We start from the raw sequence: 25,941 nt of genomic DNA, 5'->3' as shown, positions 1-25,941 counted from the left end.
CCGACACCACAAAAGAAGATATACAAATGGTCAATAAGTACATAAAAAAGCATTCAATATCATCAGGTACTTTATGGCTAAAATAAAAAAGACTGGCAATACCAAATGCTGGTAAGGATGTAGAGTAACTGGAACTCATATATTGCTAGTGGGAGAGTAAACTGGTACAACCACTTTGAAAAATTATATGTCAGTTTCTCACCAAATTAAATATACATCTATTCTATGACTTAGCACTTCCACTCTTAGGTATTTATCTGAAAGAAATGAAAACATGTCTCTACCAAAAAGGACTTGTAAAACAATGCTCACAGGAGCCTAATACACAAGCCATAAACTGGAAACACAAGTGTCCATCAACATAAGAATGTATAAACAAATTGCAACAGAATAAATTGTGATATATTCATAAAAATATTCATTCAGTGAACATATTGACTCACACAACTGAAACATGCAACAACATGGATGAATTGTAAAACGTGGCATAAAAGAAGCTCAACACAAAAGAAAGCATACAGTATGATTCCATTTAAATGAAGTTAAATAACAGATAAAACAAATCTATGATAATAGAAATCGGTAAGTGGCTGCCTCTGAAGGGCTGGCAGGAACTAACTGGAAAGGGGATCAAGGTAATTTTCTAGGGTGAAGGGAATGTCTTGACTTTTGTTTCACTTCATAATTACATAGGTGTATACAACCATCAGAATTCACAGAACCGACTATTTTTTAAGTCCATATATTTTATCGTACGTAAATTATACCACAATTTAACCCTTTTCTTGTTTATTTTGAAAATACTCTCCGAGGTGCCTGTAGCTGCAGCATTTACCCTGAGATAACTCGGAGATTACAGTCTTAACCTTACTCCCAAAGTCTGCCATGAAATATTTCACTTTTATTATTATTTTTACATTTCTCTAGTATAGCAATAGTCTTTGGAAAGAAATGACATTATTCTAAAAACAGCGTTCTGGTTTTAGTGGTGGTAGTTCCATTTATAAAATATAGTAATTCTCAATCGCTGAAAATGTCAAATTCTAGAAAACGTACCGTTCCTATGCATGATGTTAAACCCTGTTCCCGTTCGAGATAACTTGTGGATTACAGTTCTAACCTTATCTCCAAAGTCTGCCATGAAATAGCTTACTTTTATTATTATTTTTGTATCACTCTAGTATATCAACAGTCTTTGGAAACAAATGACATCATTCTATTTATAGCATTCTGGTTTTAATTCAATTGCTGAAAATGTCAAATCCTAGAAAACATAGCATTCCTACATGAGCTGCACTTTTTTTTTCTAAACAGGAAAAGGGTTAAAAATTCTGAATGTTAAAAAAAAGGCAAATAATATGAATATCAACATACATAAGAAAAAATCTTGAATCAAGATTAAAACAGAAGAACCCCAAAGATTACGATTGCTCTTAAGAAATAGAGAAGTAGGTGATAATTTACAATCCAACAGTAGGGAAAAAAAAAAAAGGTTGCCTCTCTTTAAACAGTCCTGGAAACGGGAACAGAGAGACTTAAGGCCTAAAAGGTTCTAAAGCAGCTTTTCAACCTGAACTCTGATTCTGAGAACTTCAGTTCTGCCAAATGAAGAACAATGTTCCCTCATCTCTGCCATTAGGCAGTGGGCCCAATGTTTCTACAAGCCCTTTGTTGGGCAAGAGATTTTTCTTTGTAAGAATAAAAAGCACTCATCATCCTACAGTAAAGTAACCGTTTTCAAAACTCATATTCTCTTTCATCTGAACATATTACAACTCTTCATTTTTTAGTAAAAATATAAATAAAAAAACTTCTCTTAGAATATTAAATTGTTTTCCCATCCCAGTTCAAATCAGGATCAAGATGTCTCTTCCCTAACTGTAGGTGCTATATGGAAGTACAATTATTTTTTCCCCCTAAAGCATAAAGTAATGAGTAATTAGCTGTTTGGACAGAGGTGCAGTTCTTATAGTACATGACAGCTGAGCTAGGAGGTCCTGAAGTCTGACAAAGATTCAGTAAGCTGAAATCTATACTTACAGGAAAAATTTAAGAAAAAGCATAGAGACTTGAAAGTACATAGCTAAAAGTATGACCAAGTTAACCAGATGATTAAGTAGTCTAGACAGGATTAATTGACCAAAAATCTCCAAATTAGGTAACTATAAACTATTTCTCATTTACTTAAAATTAATCCTATTTCTGACACTTAAAAATCACTTCAGCTGAGTATCCTCAACTCATCTGAAACAAATTAATAAACCTTATCAATTAACCCCTGAAAAAATAGCTTGGCATTTTTATATATTGCTTGTCAACATTACAAAAGAAAGTATTCAAGAACTCCAAATGGATTCAACTGTGTTATGTGGAATAAATATGAATTAATACATAACAGTAGCATAAGGATAACTAAATACTTATTGTAGTTATGATTCCAGCTATGTATTGAAATAAAAATCTATTCCCCACCCATGTTTCCTGTTTTCCTGACTAATGTGGCCAGGTAAGAACAAAACTAAAGAATTATGAGCAGAGAGTAGTTGGAGTAAATATAGAACAGAGAAGTGAAAAAGAGTGAGAAGCAAATAAATTATTCCCAGACTGTTTGGATTAGCATATACCTGGGATACTTAGCAATCTTATTGTAATATGCTCGATTCTGCTATATTAACATGAATAGATTTGTATCAATTAGTAATTATGAAGCTTTTAATATTCTGAAGTTCTTGAAATAACTGAAAATATTAACAGAAACAAGATCAGAACTGTGGGCCACCAAAATAAAGCTTTCAGCAGCTCTTAGATGGCATGAAAAGTTATCAATATGAAAAATAATCCTGCACATTCCAGTTCTGTGGACTAACTTTTAATTAAAATTAAAAGTTAGTCCACAGCCATGCTACCCTGAATAAACCCAATCCTGTCTGATCTTGGAAGCTAAGCAGGGTTGGGCCTGGTTAGTACTTGGATGGGAGACCACCTAGGAAGACCAGGTGCTGTAGGTGTAAAAAATCTTTAAAAAAATAAGGGATTGTAAGCTGACAAGGCCCTTGCAATGTATGAGGTCAACCAAGGGTCGCCTCACCTAAAAACAAATAATAATAAATTTAAAAAATTAAATGGTAGTTACTATACCATTAGTTCAACTCACAATGTAAGGTACAAAAAAGATTTTTACTCTCTTGATAATTCTAAAATAAGGATTTTTAAATTCATTTTTTAAAGAATTCAAATAACAGCAACTATACAGTAGACCGCTCACTGATAATCCAAATTAGTAGTTTTTGTTATAGCCATCCAGCTAGAAAAGAAACTACCTTTCTGAGCCTCCCCTGTAGGCCACGAGTAAGTTCACACCAGGGGAACGTATGTAAAGTGATGTGCACAACTTTCGCCTCATTTTCTTGAAGGAAATTCTTGCTCTGGACTCTCTCCTCCTTCCCAGCAACTGGAATGTGAATGTGACAAGGTCCTAACTTCAATCACACAGACCCCAGGAGATAGAGCGACATAAAGGAAGGAATCTGGGTGCATGAAAGACCCGCCAGCTTGAATGTGTGACCTGTTGTTATGTGAGAAATAAACTTTGTTGAGCCACTATACTTGGGTATCACTGTGACATCAGTTTAGCCTTTATCTTGATTAACAGAGCAACAAAACGTTAGGTCTTGGTTATGTTTCCCTTACATCTTTCTGATTTGTATTTTATCTCTCTAACAGAAGGTTAAAGACTTTCTCAGGTTTTTCTTAACTATACACAGCAAATATTGATTCTCTGTGTATGTTTTTAATTTCACCTCAAGTCTAGTTTATATTGTTAGTTAACTAATTTCCTGTGCCTTCTATAATAGCTGCAAAAAGCCCTAGGTTCAGATAAAAGTAGTTTTCACAAATTCACATAACAGGCATTTCTTAAGTGCTACATTAATAACAGTGCTACCTCCAGCACTGAGGGTAAGGAATGAAGAAGAGGGAGAAGACGTTGTTCCTACACTTATGGAACTCAGAATCTAATCAGGAAGGCAATCGCCTACCTAACTGAAACACAATGTAAAGGTACTTTCACAGTTGTGTATGTAAAACATTATAAATATATTTTTAAAAGATATGCTATCCAGGAGATTAATGAGGGATGGAGAGGTGGGGAAAGAAAGTCCTCTAAGATAGTCGAAGCCACTATTATCTCTGATTTGGATGACTGGACTACAATAGTCACCTATCTTCCCGTTTCCACTTCCACTCTAGCTACTCCCTGTCAATAGCCCATAAAAAAAGCCAGAATAATCTCTTTAAAACACAAATTATATAATAAAATTGTCTCATGGCTTCCCATTTGAATGCAATTAGAATGAAATTTAAGTGTTAACACGGTCTGCTCAGCCCTGTGTGATTGGTCCACACTCTTTTTACCTATCCTACCACTTTCCAGCCATCTCAAGGATTGCCAAGCTCTTTCGAACCCTCAAGGATGCAAGCCAAGCTCTTCCCACCGCAGGGATTTTGCCTTTGCAAGACCTGCTGCCTGGAATGTTCCTCCCCCGGATCCTACATGACCAGCTGCTTCACAACATTCATGTGTCAGTTAAAATATCCCCTTTTCATAGGCTTTTCCTGACCTCAGTACCTAAAGCACCACCTTCACCTCTACTGCCCTGGCACTAGCATCCCTTCATCACATAGTCTATTTTTCTTTTTCATGCATCGCAGCACTTAGAACTACCTGAAGTTATTTAACTGGTTTTATTTTCTATTTACCTGTGTCAGAATTTTTTTTTTTTTAATCTCCATTAGGGCAAGAACTTTATGTGTCTTGTTCACAGTTGTAGACACAGTACTTAGAACAAAACCTCACACATTTGTATGTGCTCAATAAATATTGTTACAGAAAGATAACATTTAAGATAGATTGGGTGGGTGTGGGAATTGACCTTGTCAAGAGGAGCAAACAAGGGAAAAGGAAATCAAACATTTTTTATCCAAAGCTTCCAGTTGCACAAATTTGGAGAATAAAGTTATAGTTGGAAGGTATCCTGAAGATGTTATCCAGTTTTTATTAATCCAATGCATGCATATACTTATAAACACTCCAGTCTATTCGTGAATACTTTCATTATCTCACAAGCTAACCAATTCCGATTCAAGCAACTTTAAATGATCAAAAGACTTTTTTCATATTAATCCAAAACCTGTTATTTACACACATCAGTCTTAGTTCTGACCCCAAAAGTTCTCATAAAAATAGAAAGTTTAATCCCTATTTCATGTGGCAGGCTGTCAGATGTTTGATGACAGCTATACCCTCCTAAATTTTTTTTTAAAAAGTAACATTATTGACAGTGCCTGCTGGGCTCTGGGCTAAGTACTTTATATGAACCATTCATTTGCTCCTCACAACAACTATGATAAAGTCATTATGGCTGTGCCTATTTTACAAATGAGAAAACTGAGGCCTAGATTAGGTAATTTGCCTAGGTCATGAGGCTGAAAAGTGAATTCTGGATCCATAATTCAAATATAAACAGTCCAACTCCAGAGTGCCCACATTCTTAATTGTAAGCCTTACTCTGTAAATGACTCCTGCTCTTTCTATAATTTGTACTATGTCACTATGTGCAAATCACTCAGGTAACCATGTTATAGCACAGAACTTGACTCAATATCTTCTACCTGATGATGAAGGCAATATTGATTCTCAGGCATTTATAAAAACCATGATATACTGCAAGACAATAAGAGGATAAGCATGTAAAGATTAGCATTTCTCTGCAAATACTAACCAATCATTTTATTTTTGTGGCCTACTAGTCCTCTTTGTTCATCATATACTCCAAACTGAAATCATTTATATTTTCGGAGCACATCACTTATTTCAACACTCTCCTACCTCTGTTTACATGATTTTCTCTTCCTAAACACTTCTGCAGAGGCTACTATCTTCTGTGTCCTTAAAAAGCCAATTGTGCTGGGTATATTTCATTTGCCCTTCCAGATCCACTCTCCATTCTGTTGTGTCCCCCCAGGGGCTGTCCTAAATAGACTGCAGCAACAGTCTCCTTTGTCTTCTGGGTGGATTCAGCCAATGGAAGACATTGGCAGAAGACTGAAAGACAGGATGAGAGAAAGCTTGGGGTATTTACTCCCCCAGCTCTCAGGTAAAGACCTCTAATTAGCAGTGTCCCTCTAACAGAGGCCAATGCTTCTGTCAAATGGACTGATATCGACCTCTAGACAATTGCCCTCTGAGTCTTGGCAATAACTCCCTACCTCTGCCCTTATACATCTAGGGATTGTAATGGCTACCAACTGTTGCTCACCAGATACTTTGTCATCCTATTTTGGTTTCCATTAAGACTTTCCACCCTTTTACAGATCACCGTTCGTTAGATTCTTCCAAGTTTACCTATATAAACATATCTATTTTCTGCACGGCCCTCATCACACAGCACCATCTTTCCTTAAGCCTTCTCTGCATTTTGTTTGTACCTCCTTTATGGCACTTTTTTGTATTAGACTCCAAGTTTTGTGATAGTAAGGTATGTTTTATTCACTTTTGAATCTCCCAAATCATTATTATTTTTTGCTCATAGTGGCACTAAACATTTCAAAAATAAATGGGAAAAGTAAAATAACATAAAAATATCAAAGGAATAATAATACTTCATTACAAGGAAATGATATAAAATTCTAATTTTAGTTACCATAAAGATTCAAAAACAGGCAAAACTAACCTGTTATGATAAAGGTCAGAACCGTGGGCATTTGTGAATGCAGACTATCAACTGAGGGAGCCAACCAGGGTGTAGGAACTGTTCCTTACTTTGATCTGAGTGCTAATTATACGGGCATGTATACGTATGTAAAGCTGTCGAGCTGCATATCTAACATTCGCTTACTTTATGGTATACACTGTATACCTTACTAAAAAAGAAAAGGAAAAATAAATCTATATTTAGTTGCTCATATTGAGTCAAGATAGCCAATGTCTCATTTATCCAGAGGTTCTTTATCAAAAAAAGCAAAAATGGTCTCTGTTTGCAGAGTCAAAATAAATGTTGCAAAGTCCTTACACTTTATCCATGAAAAAGATTTTCAGGCCTTTTCATTCTTATTTTTATGGCCAATTCCAATTACTTTGGTTAACTAGTTTCCTGACCCATTGTTGATAATCACTAACAAACTGGGAAAAGGGAGAGGTCTGTTAAAGATTGATAATAGTAAGAAATAACTGCTAACAGAAAAAAGCAAGCAAAATAACTGTTAAAAGGCAAATAAAAAATGTGAGATACATAGAAGTCTGAGATCACTTAGTATATAGTGAAGAGACTTTATAAGCCACTTAGGGCATCATTGTATCATGACACAGTATGACGAACAGTGTTTAAGATGACAACCTTTATTTTTCAGGGGAATAATAAAATATTTTCATCAAGACCCATTCAGTAAGCAGAAACAGGGATAAATATATGAAAAACAGTCCAAGCAAAAACATATTTAAACTAAAAAGGTATTACTTGTAAAAAGATAGACCTGACAAAAATGTACTTAATTTACAATAATACATTTCTAGAATCTGCTTGATAATTATAACTAAGTTTAATACCATCTCCCTCCTAGGTGAACTATAAAAATTAGAAGATCTGTATTAAAAAGGAAAGATTCTCCCAAGAATTTTTTTTAAGTGCATCTAAACATTGAAAGTGTTTTATCAACACTTGTTAACTGAGAACCATCGAAACACCAAAAATTTTTAACCAAATCTTAAGCATTTTTTGCAAGCTATATCTGAAAAAGTAACATCAAAGTTGTTTGTAACACTACTGAATCACCATGATGTCATCTCAAATCATCACTGTATGCCACTTCCTTTTTTTTTTAAAGAAGCAACTTCTACCCACAGTGTCCAGCATTAGTCTCCACTCTTCTGTGAATATTCTTTCAGGCTTCACCTATAAACTCAGGCATTCACCTAAAGCTAGCTTCCACTGCCGGAGATTACTGTTAGATTCTGTGATTTCAAGAACTTATTATTTTCAATGATGGAATTATGAGGATTACGTAGCAGCTAGGAAAAAAATGTCATTTAAGTAATAAAGAGAATAGTATTTAATGCAATGATTCAATTTAATAAACTAATATATTCCAAGCACTGTGGATACATAAGTAAGATACTGTCCCTGCATTTGAACACAAAATAAAAATGAAAGACTTGTTAACACAAATACAATTGAGTATTAAGAGCAATAATAGGTGTATACTGAGAAGGAAGTGACTCAATTTTGTCAAGAGAGGAAAGAAATGAAGAATATAACTTCAGTTTTAAAATTATGTATACTTCATGCAACTATATAAAAAAACTACAGTTGTAAAAACAAGGACATGAAAACCTTAAAATACCTTTTGTGTACAAGATAGTGGGGTTGCAAATGGCTTTTTCTTTTTTCATATTGAAAAGCAATGCCTTTTCCTCAATCCTATGGTATCTATGAGGAAGAACTTCCCATAACCACTTCTGGTCTCTCTATCCTCTCATTACCTTTCTCCGAGAAGGGGAATAATGACTTACATGATTGGTAAATTTAGACTAAAAAACTACATAAGTATAATCTTACCCATTGCTTTTTGCTCTTGAGAGCCTACCTGTAGCTGAAAGTTCTCCAGTGCTCCTCCATGGATAGGCTCTCCCAGCAAATAGGGAGAATGTTCTGGCCTTGTCCTGCCTATGACCAAGTACATCTATTTAACTCTGGCATTCAGTATTAGAAAGCGAAACTGTCTGCATATATAAGCTCTGTCCTCCAATATAAGCTTTGTCAGGAATTAAGGTGGTATTCTGAGCTCCATCTGTCAACACTTTTTTAGTTTGTTTAGAATTTGGCTAGGGAATATAGGTGTCATTTATTAGCCCCCTCAGACACCACAATATTACAATGTCTTTTTTCTCTAATTTAAAATAAAATCTTTGTTTTTACCTTAAACTCCTGGGCATAATAATCTTACATGATTCTTCTTCATAGCTTTCATAGCTCCTAACAGAACACCATAGCAATGTTTACTGAAGGGATGAATTTTCAGATATGAAAGCTAATTCTATATGGTGCTTACTTTTACAACAAAAGCAAACAATACAATGACTCATATAATGATAAATATTGGTGTTTACTAATGTGCATGTAGGTATTTTTCCCCAAAAAAATATTTCCCCATATATTTATAAAAATGCATAGCCATTATTATTTTTGTCTACTTTAAACCATAACCATTTAAGCAGTGGAAGCCCTTTGGGGAACTTTACCTAAAAAGTAGAACGAGGCATAAATAAAGGAGCTGTAAAGCATGGTGCCTAATGCTGACTGGAGTAAGAAAGGGTGTTGAAAGAGTCACTTTTTTACATACCATTTCTCTTCCTTCTGTTCCCTTATCTCTTGTCTCCCTCTTACCATCCCTGGGGTGGGGCTATATAACTGTCAATATGCTTAGCAGATAGTGAACTATGAAGCAAGAATTGTGGTTGTGGGCATTTGTTTGAAGTTCGGTGACAAACTCCATAGTGACAAACTAGAACAAAAAGTTTAAGGGACAGTAAATTATGGTTGCAGTAGCTGACAAATTCTTATCTAGTGAACCAAAGTTCTTATCTTTTAACTCTGAAACGTCAATAGATAAGAAATCCCAGTAACCCCTCTTAATTGCTTTTAAAATCACTCGTAGCCTTTCTTTGTTGTCCTAATACTGACAATTGCTGAAAAAATTTCCCCCATATAATCCTTTATGCAAGGCAGTTTTACTTAATACAGTTTGCAAGGGAAGTATCAAGACAAATAAAAAGACTGTTTGAAAGAGCTAAATTTCAATTAGCCTTATCACTGATTTTAATTTGGCATATACAAACACAATATTTGAGGATGAAAATTTTAACCGTTAATAATACCACCACCAACAACCTACTGAGGGCTTGCCAGGTGTCAGACATCATTTCAAGAATTTTATGTATTATTAACTCCTTTACTCCTCACTACAACATCTCACATCAGTGAGAGAGATGCTATTATTACCTCATTTATGGGGAAACAGAGAAGTTAAAGAACTTGCCTAATATCCTGTAAGTGGCAGAAATGACATTTAAACTCAAGCAGTCTGGCTTCACCATTGTGCAGCACAGCTTATCGTTAATGAGAATACCAGATAGTAGGAAATTAAGACTCATCTCCACCTACAGTTGTTTCCTTCTCTCAAGGAACTATTATAAGAAATGACAATAAAAGTAAACACAATAATGGATATCCATCGTGAACTCCAAAATGTAATATGAGAAATACAAAATAGAAATCTTTGATCTTTGTTCTCAGGGAGTTTACATCCCATTTAGAGATAGCAAGCACACACATGAGAAAACAACATGAATTGATCAAGAAAACCAAGCTCTTTATCATTTCTCCCACACCAGCTACTTTACCTATATTCCCTATGTTAGCTAATGATACCACTAACCTTTCAGACACCCAGAACTGAAATATCTTCATACTTCCTTTTCTCTACATTCCCACTATTCTCATTTTTCCTTCCAAAGTAAATGCCATCATTTTCTAGTGTTTTAGTTCTAGCTTGTTCTCTCTTCACAAATTAGGTACTGTTAGTACTATCTTATAACAACAGCATGGTTGCTTAATGTTACCTATATATTTATTATTAGCATTCTGTATTGATTTTAGCTATTCCTTCTGCCTGAAGCATATGTACTTTTGGTGGTAAAAACTCTAGATTTTTGCTGGTCTGAAATGTTTTTAATTTGTTCTCTTTCTAGAAAGATAGTTTTGCTGGGCATTGATAGCTAGTTTGACAGTTATTTTCCCTCAGTACATGAAAGATGACATTCTACTGCTTTCTGGCATCCACTATTGCTATTAGTAAGTCAATTTTCAGTATAATTGTTCATTTTTTTATAGGTAATTTCTTTTCTTTTGACTTTTAGTATTTCTCTTTGTATGTGTGTGTGTTCTGAATTTTACAATGATGTGTCTGGGGTAGATTTTGTTTTAGATGTTCTACTTGTAATTCAGTGGGCTTTCTGAATTATCATGTGGTATTTATCAGTTCTAGAAAGTTCTATTTTATAGCCATTATCTCCTCAAATATTGCCAGTTCTCCATCTTATTTTCTCCTTTTGGAACTTCAATTAAATCCATGTTAAACCTCTTCTTATTCTCCAAGTCTATCTCTCTTTCTTAATTTCCATCTCTTTTTTTCTCTGTAAAACATTACAATTTCTTTGGATCTAACTTCAGGTTTACAAATTCTGTCTCTCAACTGCTATTTAATTCGTGGTTTTTTTTTTCATTTTTAGAAGTTCTATTTTCTAAATCTGTCTGATTTATTGTTCTTTTAACATTCTGTTCCCCATTTCCCCAAGCTTCTATTTCATTTCTTTAAGCATATTAAACATTTTTTACATCTGGCATATGATAGTTCCAACCTCTACAGTATTTGTGGGTGTCTGTCTGTGTGTGTGTGTGTGTGTGTGCGTGCGTGTATGTAGGTGTGGTTCTGTTGTTGTTATTGTTGGTTTGGTTTTTGTTTGTTTTTTGTTTGGGGGTTTTTCAGGTATTGGTTGTTTCCTCACCCCGTGCACTTTTCCTACGGGTTCTTACTCATAATGCCTGGTTTCCTTAAATGGTTTGTGTCTTTTTGACTATGCACTGCTCCATTGCCTTAGAATTTTATCTGTGGGAATTATTTAAAGCCTTAGAGAATTTGAAATTACTTGGGACCACTCTACATTTTTGAGGTTTCCCAGTCCACATATGTAGCGTTAATTTAGATTTTAAAAACTGAATGAGTACTCTATGATTCCAAGTATAAGACACTCTGGAAAAAGCAAAACTATAGCAACAGTAAAAAGATTAGTGGTTGCTAGAGGTGGGGATTGGGGAAGGGATGAAAAACAAAGAGAATTTTTAGGGCAATGAAAATACTTTGTATGTATTTTCCACAATAATGGATACGTCATTATATGGCCCATACAACATACACACCATAGTGAAACACATGTAAACTGGATTTAGATGTATCAATGTTGGTTCACCAACTGTAACAAATGTAACATTCTGGTGGGAGATGTTGATAATGGAAGAGGCAATGCCAGTGTGGGGCAGGCAAAGTGTTTATGGGAAATTTCTGTACTTTCCTCTCAATTTTGCTGTGAATTTTAAACTGTTCTAAAAAAGTCTTAATACATTTTTTTAACTAAATGAGGACCCTAAAGATTCCACACATACACACACACACACACACACACACACACACACACAAACTCAAAATAAACAAATTCAGTAAAGCTGCAGGATATAAAATCAACACGTATAAATCAATTATATTTTTATAACTGACAATGAACAATTCAAAATGAAATTAAGAAACAATTTCATTTACAATAGCGTCAAAAAGGATACTTAAGAATAAACTTCAGGAAAGAGGTGAAAGACTTGTACACTGAAAACTACAAAATGTTGCTGGAAAAATTAAAACACAAATTAACAGAAAGACATCCCATGTTAATGGACTGTTAAGACTGAACTATTGTTAAGATGTGAATACTACTCAAAGCAATCTATGGATTCAGTGCAATCCCTGTAAAAATTCCAACAATGATTATGCTAAGTGAAATAAGTCAGTTGCAAAAAGATAAATACTGTATGATCACACTTATATGAGGTATCTCTAGTCAAATTTATACAAAAACAAAGTAGAATGATGGTTGCCAGGGGTCGAGGGCAGAGAGAATGGAGTTATTATTTAATGAGGATGGAGTTTCAGTTTGGGATGACAAAAAAGTTCTAGAGCTGGAAGATGTATGTACTTAACCCCACTAAACTGTATACTTAAAAATGGTAAAACATATGTTACATATATGTTACTACAATAAAAATATGAGGGCCCTCTTGTGGTTACACATTCCCAGGAGAAGATCTGACCCTCCCCCAACTCCCTTGTGCCAAGATCAAGATAGGTATCCATCTCTATGGCCATATTTATTTCTCATTTACCCCTACACTGGGGAGTAGCATTCTGGGGACTCAGCTTTATGCAGATGTTTCCTATTAGATTCCTGACTTCAGGGAGACCCCAGGTTTTATCACTTGAGCCTAGCCTTACCTAACATAAGCAAATATTCAAGGTGTCTAAGGATGGTCAGAAACTCTTCAGGTGAAAGCTGGTTTTATTTGCTTACCTCTCAGGATTCCTACCAAAGGGGAGCAGAATATGCCACCCCAAAATATACCACTTTGGTATACTGATTATTTTATATTAAAGGTATTTGAGAAACAGCCAATGCAAGGACACTTTGACTCTCCTCTCCCACCCTACCCCACTCCCGAAAGCAGGAGATAGAGAATTTAGAGCCAGAAGGCTATACAAACCTTCTTCACCAATTTACTAACCCCTCTGTCCTGTCAATTCTTCACAAATTTATTGTATCTTTGTCTTGTAGTTATAAAAGATTCCTGCTTTGGTCACTTCTTTGAGTTTTATATTTTTATGGGGCTCTCATACTACAAAATTTGTTTTTCTCCTGTGAATCTATTTCACGTCAACTTAATTATTATAACAGCCAAAGAATCTAGGGAGGGGAAGAAGGGAAATTTATACTCCTCTATACTACATTCATTTCCTTTCTTACTCAATTATTCCTTTCAAAGGTATTCTAAAATGTTTAAACCTGTAGTTTAGTTGTTTCAACTGAAAGAGTTCTTAGGACCTTATTATATATTGGATATGGCACTTAGCATATTATGGTACTTTTTGTGCACTAGCTAAGTGATTTGGGGCTAGTTAATTCACCTTTCTGCCTTAGTTTCCAGCAGCAAAGCAGGATCCCATCATTCACAAATCAATTGTTACTTTTTGAAGGTGCTGGCAGGGCTTTATTACTTTCTGAGAGCTCTAGGGAAAAATCCTTTTCCTAACCTCTTACAGCTGCTATAGGCTGCCTGCTTTCCCTGGTTCCTGGCCTCCTTCCACTATCAAAGCCAAAGGGGTTGAGTAAGTCTTTCGCACACTGCATTCATTACTCCAACCCTACTCCTATAGTCACATCTCCTCTGATCTCTTCCGCCACCCTCTTCTACTTTTTAAGAACCTTTGTGATTACACTGGGTCCACTCAGGTAATCCTGGACAATTTCCCCACCTCAAAGTCCTTAAATTAATCCCATCTGCAAATTCCCTTTGCCACATCAGGTAACATTCACAAATTCCTGGGATTAGAATGTGAACATCTTTGAGGGGCCATTATTCTATCTACTATATCTAGGAAAGTTGAACATGAGCATACCTTACAACTCAGCAATTCTACTTCTAGATGCACACATGCACGAGAAGACATTTACAGGAATTTTCACAACAGCATTGTACATAATAGCAAACCAGCCAAGGGTCCATGAACAACGGAATAAATACTATGTAGCATTGAAAAAAATGTATTACAACTATCCACATCAACATGGATAAATCTCAGAAAACATCAAGCAAAAAAAAAAAGTTACAGAAGAATTCATATAGCCCGATTCTATTAACGTTCAAAAGCAGGCAATACTAACAACATATTATTTAGATTATTTAGAAATACATTCATGGGATTATAATTATAAAACCAAGCACAGGAATGAATAGGAGAAAAAAAAAAAAAGGTTAGATGTGTTGCCTCTGGGGCAGAATGAGGGGATGCGAAAAAAGGTTATATGGGGAACTTCTTCCAAAGGAAATGAGTGATGAGTACAAGTCTTTTTTTCCCCCTTTGTTTTATTTTCTTCCTTTAACCATAGAAAAATATACATGTGTACATTCTTTTATGTGTGATATTTCTCATTTAAAATTTAAATGCTAATTAAATAAATTTAAAATATGCTGAATGCACATTGTTTGAAATGTAAGAAGTAGCCAATGTACTCCAGATGGAGGAAAATCTATAAAGATGAGATACCTGCTAGGTAAATCCATACATGAAGGAAAGTTCTAGATTGTAAAAGAAAATGACAGTCAGAAATACACCCCTCTGCCCCAAGTTCTAAGAACAGGCTTCTAATAATCACTTAAACATATATAGATCAGCTTTGAAATAAGTTGAACACCAACTCAATGTTATTAACTGTCAGGAACTACCTACAGACAGAATCTGGATCTCCTAAAGTTTTGCTTAGCTAACACAGTTGTTGCGTTTATTTTGTTTAAATTGAATGTTCTTAGGCAAAGTAGGCAATAGTCGGTGACTTCCATTCTCCTTACCCTCCCCTCCTTCAGCATATAACAAAAATATATTATGTGGCTCGTCTCTGAAGGCACTTGACACCAGCTTCCTCCTGACAAGTCACCCTGAAATAACTACATCAGGGACCAAGTTTATCTACAAGGTCATTATGAACTATATGATTTCAAGAGTCCCTCCTATCTCTCTCTCTTCCCTCTCTCTCCCACCTGTACCCCTGAACTCTTGAAGAGATGTCATTTATCATAGAACTGGCAAAATTAATTATAACCTTGGAAAACTATGACTGCACAGGTACTTATGCTCTTTGTGGAAAGCATAGATGGACTAGGATCAAGACCCAGGTTCCAGTCCCTGTATCCCAACTATCTCACAACATAACCTAGAGATGACTATTTTAACTCTGGAGTTAAATCTGAATTTCTTTCCTGTCTATAAAATGAGCAGATTTCAATTAGATAAACTCTGAATCTCTTCTATATCTATACAAACATATTTTGGTGGAAGTAAACATTTTCAGCAAGTATAAATTCTTCCTGCTTGGGTTGGGGTATAGGAAGGCAGGAGAATGTGCTAGGGAAACAGGCTGATTTGATCACTGAAAGGGAAAAGAAAAAGAGAATTAGTGAAAGGCATGCCACTGAAGAAGATAAAAAGTCTGAGGACAATGAAAATAAACTACATTTTTACTTATGGTTGGCCCTATTTACTTTCCACTCAGTGTGGGAAAACAAACTATGGAGATGTTACTATTTCATGAGGTATAATGAATATTCTGTCACACATCACATAATCTGTTATCTTTTACTTTTAAATATGGCCAACTCTGCTATAACGGAGTTTTCTCAGTTTACACATTAATTTGAGTATCACTATACAGTCCAAAGACTTCTTAATCTTATTTGTTCCTTAAAGGAGATTTCAACCAGTGTGACTGGAAAAAGAAAAAGAAAAAAATCTACAAGTCAATAACAATAAGCAGTCCTCAAACAGCTAAAGCCAAGGATGGATGCAGGGAGGGGGTGTCCCCTAAGTCCTCTAGATGGCTTTTTAAAACACAAAACAAAGAAACAAGAAAAGACTAAGAGCAGGTTATAAAGGACTTAGCAAGCAAGGTTCAAGATCATTGCCCACTTTATCCTGTGGACAATGAAAAACCATAAGAGGTTTTTAAAACAGAGCGAGTGATTTGATCGAATCTGTGTTTTTGAACAGTAACTCCAATGATAGAGTACATATAATATTTATAAAATAGAGCATAAAATTATTACGTAGGCTGATATTTTACTACAAAACATTAAGATGAAATTAGAATTAAACACTACTCACTGAAACCATAAAATACATTTCACAAATACTACAGTATTCGTGAAACCATAAAATAAATTTCACAAATACTACAGTATTCTTAAATTTGTAATGAGGTATGTTTTGCAAATTCCTTAAGGGAGTAAATAATCACTTAAACTTAAAAAAAAAAATTAAAGCCTTCATACTACACGTCTATAACTTCTTCAAATAAAATTAACACTTTAAATAATATTTATGGGCCTTAAGGCCACAGAATTTTTAAATATTTACCTAACCATTTAGAAAGCACTTAGCATTTTAGGTATAGAAAAATATTTCACATACTAACGTATGATTTTCAAAACCTCATACATATTTACCTAGTCTATCACACACATGAAATGATCTGGCTGAAAAGCTGAAAACTACATTATAGAATATACAATTAATATGGCCTAGAAATGTAGTTTGTTGAATTCTGGTCAAAGCTTCTATGTAGACAACTGATTTTTTTTTTAACTTCCTATTAGTTTAAGTTGACTCCTGGCAAGTACACTAAAAACTTAAGTACTTCTTTCCATTAATGTACCAAGGTAGAACACAGTCATCGGTAACCAAATTTAAACTTTGAATCTCTAAATGCTCAGCTAAAAACAACAATAAAAAATAAAAAAACCTTCGTTAAGAACTACACATGTATAGCATTTACATCAAATACTATAAATCTATGAAAATCAAATGTTTTACAAACGTGCCTTTATTTTTTAATACAGTACTTAATATAACATCCCAAAAGTTAAAAATTGTTTTAAATCTACTCTCACACAATTAAAAACATTTAGATTAATGTTTTCAATTATTTTTCAGACACTTATAAAATTCTTAAGGAAATGAAAGTATAATAATTTGTCATCAATCCAAAAATGAATCCACATGTAATTTTTAAAGTCCTCTATTCAAAAAATACAGAACATTTGTTCATCTTTTCCAATCATTACACCTTGGAAAATATAGGTTAGTAATATCAGCAATTCAACATTTAAGCAAAACGTCAAGAATTTGTGATGTTTTACTTATACTTTATACCTAGAACTAGGAAAGTATTATAGAATTCTTCTACTGGGATCCCTGATTTGAGAGGATACTGAGACTCAGACTCACTGACTTTTCCAAGTTACACAGTGGAGCCAAGACCTCACCCTTGCTCCTCTGTCTATGAATCCAGGACATCTTTCCCTATATTAGGTTCTATTCAAAAATCTTTCTGTCTCCCTTCAGTTTCTGAAACAATAAAGTGAATTACACTTGTCATATACAAAGTTTAACACTCTGAAAATTAGAAAGTCCTTTGATTTTCACTTCCATTAATCACTGATTTCCTCTTAATTTCTTTACGTAAAAAGTGCAAACAAAACCACAGACCCACTGTCAAACTTCAAGAATAAGCATAAGTAAAAATTCCTGTTATTACAATCTCTGCTAAATTAAAAATATCTAGTAATTCTAGTAATGCCAAAATAGTATTATTTTATGACACTGAACATTAAGTAACAGTGTATAAACCCTTGAACTTTTAGCATATATTTAAGACCCCAAAAATGTTCCTATTCATAGTGGAATGTGAATAAGAGTTTTCTGCAATGGGATAATATGCCTTTTTCAAAAGGGTAAATTGTATTTTCTTCCAATATAAATGATAAATGAAGCCACGTAGCATAACAACACTGCACCTACCTAAAGATTGAAAAGGGTTGCTGTGATGGAAGGAGCTCCAGACTAGGATTAGGAATACCAGGAATTTTCAATTCACAAGAGAACAGCCATGATTGACTATGCCGACAGGTAACAATTAAAATATGTTAAATTGTAATCTGTTAAATTCAGGAAAATTATCTACAAACGTGATGAGACTATGCTAACCCACTTTTCCGGTGTTAAAAAATGCAATTTACTCAGTCAACCATCAAGTGCTGCACCAGTCTATAAAAACAGCTGATATTACTTTGCTCTAAAGTTAATCTTCTCACAACAATTTTTCTCTTGATATACACTTTTCTAAGCACTATTACCACTGGCGGTAAACTGAGAAGACAAAAGTTTTTGAACATTTTTTTCAATCATTTGGTCAAGTAACTACAGACCACAAAAGCAGCCTCTGAAAATACTTTCCAGAAACAAAGTGTGGTCTCACTGGAACACCAGAGATCAGTGTTAAACACATCATAAAATTAATATAGCACTTTGTAGATTACTTTGAAGAGAGCATCAGATGTAGCAAGAATAAGAAAATTTTGTTTCAAATATATTGGATCCTAGTGTAAAACATATCACTAATCAAAAAGTCTGAAAACCAATGGTATAAACTCCTACTCTTCTACATAAAACTTCTACACTCATCCTTTTAGTTGCTTAGAACACACATTGAAAACTGAAAAATTGAGGTTCAAATCCCAACGCTGCCACTTTCTAGATACATGAAGTTGGGTAATCTATAAGCCTCAATTTGCTCAACTCGAAATTGAAGTAATGTCACCCATCATACAGGGTTCTTGTGAGGATTTAAGACAATATGTAAAGCATTTTGCACTTAGTAAATGCTCAATGAACAGTAGCTATAGTTGCTGAGTTTCTTGGTGATTAGAACAGGTAAGATTTCCCTAGGGTATATATAGACAAGTTCGTTCCCTGGCAATGATTTCGATTCCTTCAAAAAACAAAAACATGTAAACCTACAGGGGGAAAAAAAATTGGGAAAAAAAAATTTTGGCATCTTTCCACACACTACTAAGTTTAAAGGTTAAATTGTTACAACATTCTCTTAATTATATAACAAATACACACCACCATAATCTGTAAAAGATTATATTAGCCTATACTGCTTAAATTCGTGGTGGGGGTTGGAATCTTTTAAAAATTATTTGCAACAGTATTTTCATCTAAACTAAAAATCTCAGCTGCAAAACTCATCAATGCTCATTATAAGATCTCAAATTCTTCCTCTCAAATCAAGAATAATGAAACCGCACTGATTAAAATTCATACATATGTGCATTCACTCATCTGTTATCTTTGGGGAGATAACACCATTACAAGAGCAAAAGATAAATAGCACCAAAATGATATACATCAGAGTATGCCAAAGTGGGAGTAGTCAATCTATTAAACTACAAATAATTTACTCTTCTGAGAACTCATCTATTGCATAAACAAAGTTTTTAAAAACTGCAATATGATCAGTTTGCTATTTTATTTCTATTCAAAGATAAAAGGTACTAGCTGTGCGTTTTTAAAAAGCTTCCTGTATTTTAGGAATTCTTTCCAAAATAAAACGTTTTATTTTTTTTTCCACCCTGGAAATTAACATGCTTTCAAACAACGCGAATTGAACTCGAGAACTGAAGCGATAAAACGGCACTCACTTCCTTACCAAACCTTGCTTTCTGCTAACATACCTGTTCTCTGGAAATGCAAGGCAACGAAGGTCTCCTGAACATTTTACAACTGCCATAGTAACTGGCCGAAGTTTCTCCGAAAGACACGCAGCTGGACCTCCTCCGGGGTCTGATCACAGGCACTTTTTCTTCCGCGGTACTGGACAACCGAGGATGATGAGGAGCTTCCCTGATTTGAAAGAAGTAATCCAACCCCAGGGCCAGCAGGCAGCCAGCGCCCCCGACCAGGCAGGACAGCAGTGGCCTGAGGGCTGAAGGCAGCGCCCCGAGGCTGGTGAAGGAGACCCACCAGACGAAGCAGGAGAAGAGCAGCACCAGGATGCTGTGCTGGAGCCTCACCCGGTGCGCGAGCGTCAGCAAGCCCACACAGCTCAGCACCAAGAACAACCTGCCCGCCGTCGCCGGGGGTGTGTGCGGGGCCAGAGCCCCTGCGTCTCCGTCCTCCCAAGGCCAAGACCACCAAGGCCGCACCAAGAAGTCCCCCAGGTAACAGCAGGCGGGCAGCGCCAGCAGCCACCAGGAGCTGCCGCTCCGGCCCGGGCCGGGGCCCCGCTTGGTCTGGGTCAGGAAGCAGGTGAGGAAGAAGAAGGCACAGGCGATGCTGAAGAGGGGGCTGAGGCTGAGCGAGCAGACACTCAGCAGGGTCCGCAGCCGGGCAGCCCCGGCAGCCCAGCTCTCGGGCCCCGAGCCGAGCAGCAGGGCGAGGACAAAGGCGGCCAGAGCGCCCAGAGCGAGGCGCGCCCGGGAGAAGGGGGAGCCGCGCCGCGGCTGCTGGGGGGAGGCCGGCGGCAGCAGCAGCTCCACGTTGCAGAAGCGGCAGAGGTGGAAGAAGAAGCCGCGCGGAGGGTCCTGCCGCAAGGGGCTCACGCAGCTCTTCACGTAGCCGTTCCTCAGACTCTCGGGGGGCGAGCCGACCCCGTCCGGCGGCTGCGGGTACCGCATGGCTCTGGCGTCTCGCTCGTCCCTCTTCATGGCCGGGACCGGGGGTGGCTGCGGGGCTCAGCACGCCCGGCTCGGACCTCAGCGGCCGTTCAAGCTACCTCACTCCCGGCCCCCGCGCTCGGGGCGCCCCCCAGCTCCGTAGCGCGTCAGGGCTGCGCCCGCGGCCGCGGCCCGGGGTCCCCGCCGCGCGGGCGGAGGAGCGGCGGGGTCCGCGACATGCTGGCGGTGGAGAGGCGCGGCAGGGGCTTCTTTCCCTTCGGGCACCTCTCGGGACTGGAGACTCGGAGTCGCCTCCCAGCTCCCGCGGGCTGCAACAGTTACCTCACAGCCCCAGCCTGGTCCGTTGGGCGCGCGAGCGTCGGGCGGGCGGGCTGGCGGGCGCTCCTCCCCCGCGGCTGCCCCGAACGGGCGCGCGCCCCGCCCGCGGCTCGCGCGCGCCCGCGCCCCGTCCCGCCGCCGCTTGCCCCGCCGCCAGCCCTCCGTGGTCGCCGGGACCGGGGAGAGCGCAGCCGCGGCCGCCCGAACACCCGACGGGGCTAGGAGAGACGCGCGGGGTCCTCTTCGGGTGGAAAGAGAGCAAGCTCACCATCCTGCGACCCTAGGCGCGCGCGGGTTCCCTTTGAGGATAAGTCTTAGTCAGCCAGCCAGGCTCCGAAAGGTCACCATTGGGGTCTTGGGGAAAGATTACGGTTGTGGTCCCCATGGAGAGTGCCTAGTAAGGAAACCGATTGAGGTGGGAGGCGGCAGATCCCGCCTCTAACCTCATCCCAGTTCAGAGTGGGCCCTTGGACTGTCCCAGCCAAGCCGTGTGACCTGCTAAGGGACAGCCACCACCATGGGCATGGCGAATTAACCCTCATCATTGTGGCTAAGTCTGTCCTCAACAGCAGTGTGGATATTTGGGCTATGCAGCAGGCAAGAGCTCTTGCAGTGGCTCCTAGGAAGGAGCATGCACGTGGGGTGTTCTCTAGAGCATCCAAGTAGATAATAGAATTAGTCTTCCTCCAGAACCACCTTCACAGGCGAGGAACTAACACCTCATCCTCCGCTTTGCACCCTTGCTGTATCCCACTGGTTCACATCTGTATCCCACTCAACAAGCGTAGGAAACCTGCTGTCGCAAAAGTTATTTCCACATCGAATCCTATTTCACTGTAACAGCATGTTCTGGAAAGGAGGGAGAAAGGATTCGGAGTCCTCTGCAAGACCATTGCCCAGTTTGGATCGGTTGGCCGTGAAAGAAGCCAGATAAGATGAGATTCATGAAATACTGGTGAAACTAGCAACGTGCAGGAAACACTAACTTGAAACCGGGAAGAACTTCGCCGCACCAAAGGGACTGCTCTGGAATCCTACCAATCAAAACTGCCTTAGAGAGTGAACTGTGTTTCCCTCCACCGAAACTCTTCCTTCAGCCTCGTGACAGGGCTGCATTTCTCAGAGACCTAATTCCACATTTTTCCAGGGAGATGAGAAACCTTACTCTGTGGTAAATCCCACAAACAGGCCCATTTTTCACCAATTAATCTCTGCCCGCAGCGTTGACCTAAAACAGACCATTTTCGCATATGGTCATAGTTCACGTACATAGCAGAAATCACAAGAATTTGACCAAAATGAAAAGAGACCAGGATTCTCCTTCCTTCCTTTTATGTCTTTTGGATAAAGGAAAAATTATTTAATAAAGTTTTCATGTTGATTACTCAAATTCTTGCCCTATAAGATAAAAATCCACAGTCTTTTTTTCACCATGAAAACTGAAAAAAAATGTTTAATCTCTTTAAAAGAACTCAGCAAATATACTTTTTAAATGCTGTGCCCAAACTCATCACTACAGTCAAAGATTAAAGTAGGAAACTTGATACATTTTGAGTTTGTACAGAAAGACATGACAAAAATAGCATCAATGTTATTGAATTTGCTCATTATAAATTATCATAGGAAATAATAAATTGATTTGAAAATTAGAACGAATTGATTAAAGTTGTTTGAAAGCTTGAGTTGTCATCTGAGGTAGGCATAGTAGTGGAAACAATAGTGGACTAGAAATTCATTTCATAGGTTCTAGTCCTGGCCCCACCACCATTCATGCTCTAGCATTAAGCAAGTCACATAACTTTTATAGGCCTCGTTCTCAGTTGTAAAATGAAGCAATTTAGTTTTGATGACCTTTAAAATCCCTTTCGGTCTTAAAAGCCTATGGTTTCTGTATGCCCCAAATATGTAGATATCCTTTGGATCCATGTTTCAGATTGCCAAGAGCAACCTTTGAAATGTTTGTACCACCAAACTAAAGCAAACTCTCAATGTCGACAAATAAAAGGATTTGATCAAAGGACTGTTATCTGGAAAATATAATCCAAAGCCCTCTTTATACTTCCTAGTTCTCCTTTAGCCATCTTTCAGCTGTCTGCTTAGGTCTTTAGGAAGCTAGAAGCCCAACTCTTTCAATAACTTGGAGTGCATCCCTCTGAACACCAACTCCGGCACCTGAGAAGATTCTAAAACTAAAATGTAAGGACGTGATCCAAGACCGTCGGTTTACGTAACTAAAAATATGCACAGAAATAGTGATCTAAGTATGTTTATAGCAGCTCTTGTCTCTGTTTACAATCTTTGTCAAAGATTATCAGTAGACAGCATTTCTTAAAGTTCAAAACACTTGATTATTCTTTTGCCAGATTTAAACAACCAATAGAATTGCTTAGCTCTTGTCTTTAATTATAACCACTACCTGTTGTGAAAAAGTCACTTTTTCTCATCACTCTCTACCTCAGTCTCATTTTACCTGACTTATTCTTCTCTCACATCTTGACCCATGATCTCTCCACTAGACTCGGTTCTCCCAGTTTGATGAATCATGACATGGGATCCCAGTGCTTACCACCCAGCTCCCGAGACATTCTGGTACAAAGCAACCCCCTGTGTATTCCTCTATTCTATTAATGGGGTCTTTGCCCTCAAGTCCCAAAGACCCAGTTTTCCCATGTGCCCCAGTTTGTAGGATGAGAATTTTGTTCTTCATTTTATTTATTTATTTTTAATTTATTTTATTTGCTTTTTGGGCGAGGCAACCCTTGGTTGACCTCACAGGTTGCAAGGACCTTGTCAGCTTATAATCCCTTATTTTTTTATTTTTTACTCCTACAGCACCTGGTCTTCCTACGTGGTCTCCCATCCAAGTATTAACCAGGCCCAACCCTGCTTAGCTTCCGAGATCAGACGGGATCGGGCTTGGTCAGGGTAGCGTGGCTGTAGACTTGTTCTTCATTTTAGGTACTCACACCAATAAGCTGTCAATGCCCCCAATTAATTACGGAAGAACAAAAACCCTGCCTAGGTCTTTCCAGACTTAGGGCCAAAAGCTCAGCCCCTAAACACTCGTCTAGTGACTAAGGACCCCATTGACAGACATTCTAGGTGCCACTGCACGTCCACCTGTCTTACCTTACAAGTGCCAGTTGAGATGTCCTGTTACTGGGTTCAAAGCAGCTGTTAGAGCACTCACTTCTTCATCTGGGACTGCTGGTGCTCACCACTGCTAAATTGGAAATTGCCCTCTCTGTGAATTCCCTTGTTCTCTCCCTGAACCTTCATCTGCAGAGAAGCTGAAGTAATAAATGGGCCTCATATCGGGTCTCAGATCCTCCTTTTCACCTGCCCTGTCTTCTGGTAAGTGTAAATCCCCATCCTTACACCTTGTTCTTTCAACCTTTTTTAATAAGACAAGATTATTTTCTAACTCTTAAAAACCAGATGTAAAGAAAATCCATTTCTAGAATGCTACTTCCAGAAATTTCCTTCCCAAATTAAATATTTTTAAATGGATCTTAACAGCTGCCCCTTTGGTCACTCTATAAGAGTTTTTCTCATGGAATATACATAGGAAAGGGTGGTACAGGAGGTTGGGTGAGGGAGGGATAGGGCTCTGCCCAGTCATTATCACTGTCCCGTGATCAGGTGACTGACTCCTCAGGATAATTTATGGAACGGCCTGTAAAGATTTGTTCAGAGCAGTTAAAAAGCAGGGAATCATGGTTACTAGTTCTTTAAGAGCTGTTTATTACTGTTTCCAGCCTGCATTATTGCCTCTCAACCATGGTTTTCAAACGTTTTTCAAAAGAAGTATGCAAATAAAAGCAAACTACTCTTATTGAAGTGGAAGTGTCTGGGCCCATATCCTGACAACTTGGCAGGTTTCTAACACCTCTTTGGACCTGAAACCCCTCTTTGGAACCCTTGGGCAAGGAAGGGAGAGAAGGACAGAAGGAGAGGGGAAGAAAGAAAAAAAAAAGAAAGAAAAATTTTAAACCTCTGATATAGAGCATAAAAAAATGGATTTGAACAGGATTTGGGAAAATGCTTAGAACTGAGTGCTCTTTCTAAAATGTAATTCTTCAGAATTCAGTAATAAAGCAGCCCTGATTTCTCAGTGATAATGATGTCGAGCTGTCTGACAAATTTTAAATATCAAAGTTTCAAGAAGAGCTAGTAAATTAACCAGTATCGAGATTCTAAATTCCTAAAACTAGAGCCTTTCCTTAAGATAAGCGGAAATCTGAAAAGATTTTGAAAGAATGAAAGAATTAACATTTACAATCTCACATTTGAAAATAAAAACAGACCATCTTTTCTCCGGTATAGATAGGATTACTTTGTTTTCAATGTACAGTGTAACTCTGTTGCCTAAGTGTTAACAATATCTATTTTCCTTCTGGCTAATACTTATCTCAGAACCTGAACCTCACTTTGACTCACTGTTTAGTTCATCTTAACAAGTATTTATTGAATGCTCACTATATGCAGAGCACCGTGCTAGATGCTATTTAGAACATTTAAAAAAACTATAGTTTTTCAGAAGCTTCCTCAAGCTGCAGCTTTTTGCAAGAGCTAGGGCCTGTGCACACAGGCTATTAAAGAGAACAAGAAAATATATGATAAAAACTTTGGGAACAGGGCTTCGGAGCTACTAAAGAAAAAGAGAATCATTCTTTTC

General features: G+C 37.7%; 1 protein-coding gene and 2 pseudogenes across 2 annotated transcripts in view; 1 reads left to right on the top strand and 2 right to left on the bottom strand.

Moving 5' to 3' along the window:
• The window catches only part of PDE3B (phosphodiesterase 3B), a 140,154-nt gene extending 118,865 nt beyond the window's left edge, over nucleotides 1-21,289 (bottom strand). Inside the window, exon 1 of one of the 2 annotated variants that reach the window (XM_039863662.1) lies at nucleotides 20,004-21,289. In XM_039863662.1, the coding sequence (XP_039719596.1) occupies nucleotides 20,004-20,975 (972 nt within the window). In that variant the 5' untranslated portion in view covers nucleotides 20,976-21,289. The remainder of the gene's footprint in view (nucleotides 1-20,003) is intronic. The other variant, XM_039863661.1, reaches the window with a different exon arrangement.
• Nucleotides 2,890-3,008, top strand: LOC120603246 (uncharacterized; annotated as a pseudogene).
• A 2,797-nt stretch (nucleotides 21,290-24,086) lies between the features above and the next one.
• Nucleotides 24,087-24,205, bottom strand: LOC120603260 (uncharacterized; annotated as a pseudogene).
• Nucleotides 24,206-25,941: the final 1,736 nt, after the last annotated feature.

This window comes from Pteropus medius, unplaced genomic scaffold, assembly GCF_902729225.1.
Source record: "Pteropus medius unplaced genomic scaffold, Ma_sr-lr_union100, whole genome shotgun sequence".
Classification (NCBI taxonomy): domain Eukaryota; kingdom Metazoa; phylum Chordata; class Mammalia; order Chiroptera; family Pteropodidae; genus Pteropus; species Pteropus medius.
Note: the sequence above shows the minus strand (reverse complement) of the source record. Positions and strands in the feature narration are given on the sequence as shown.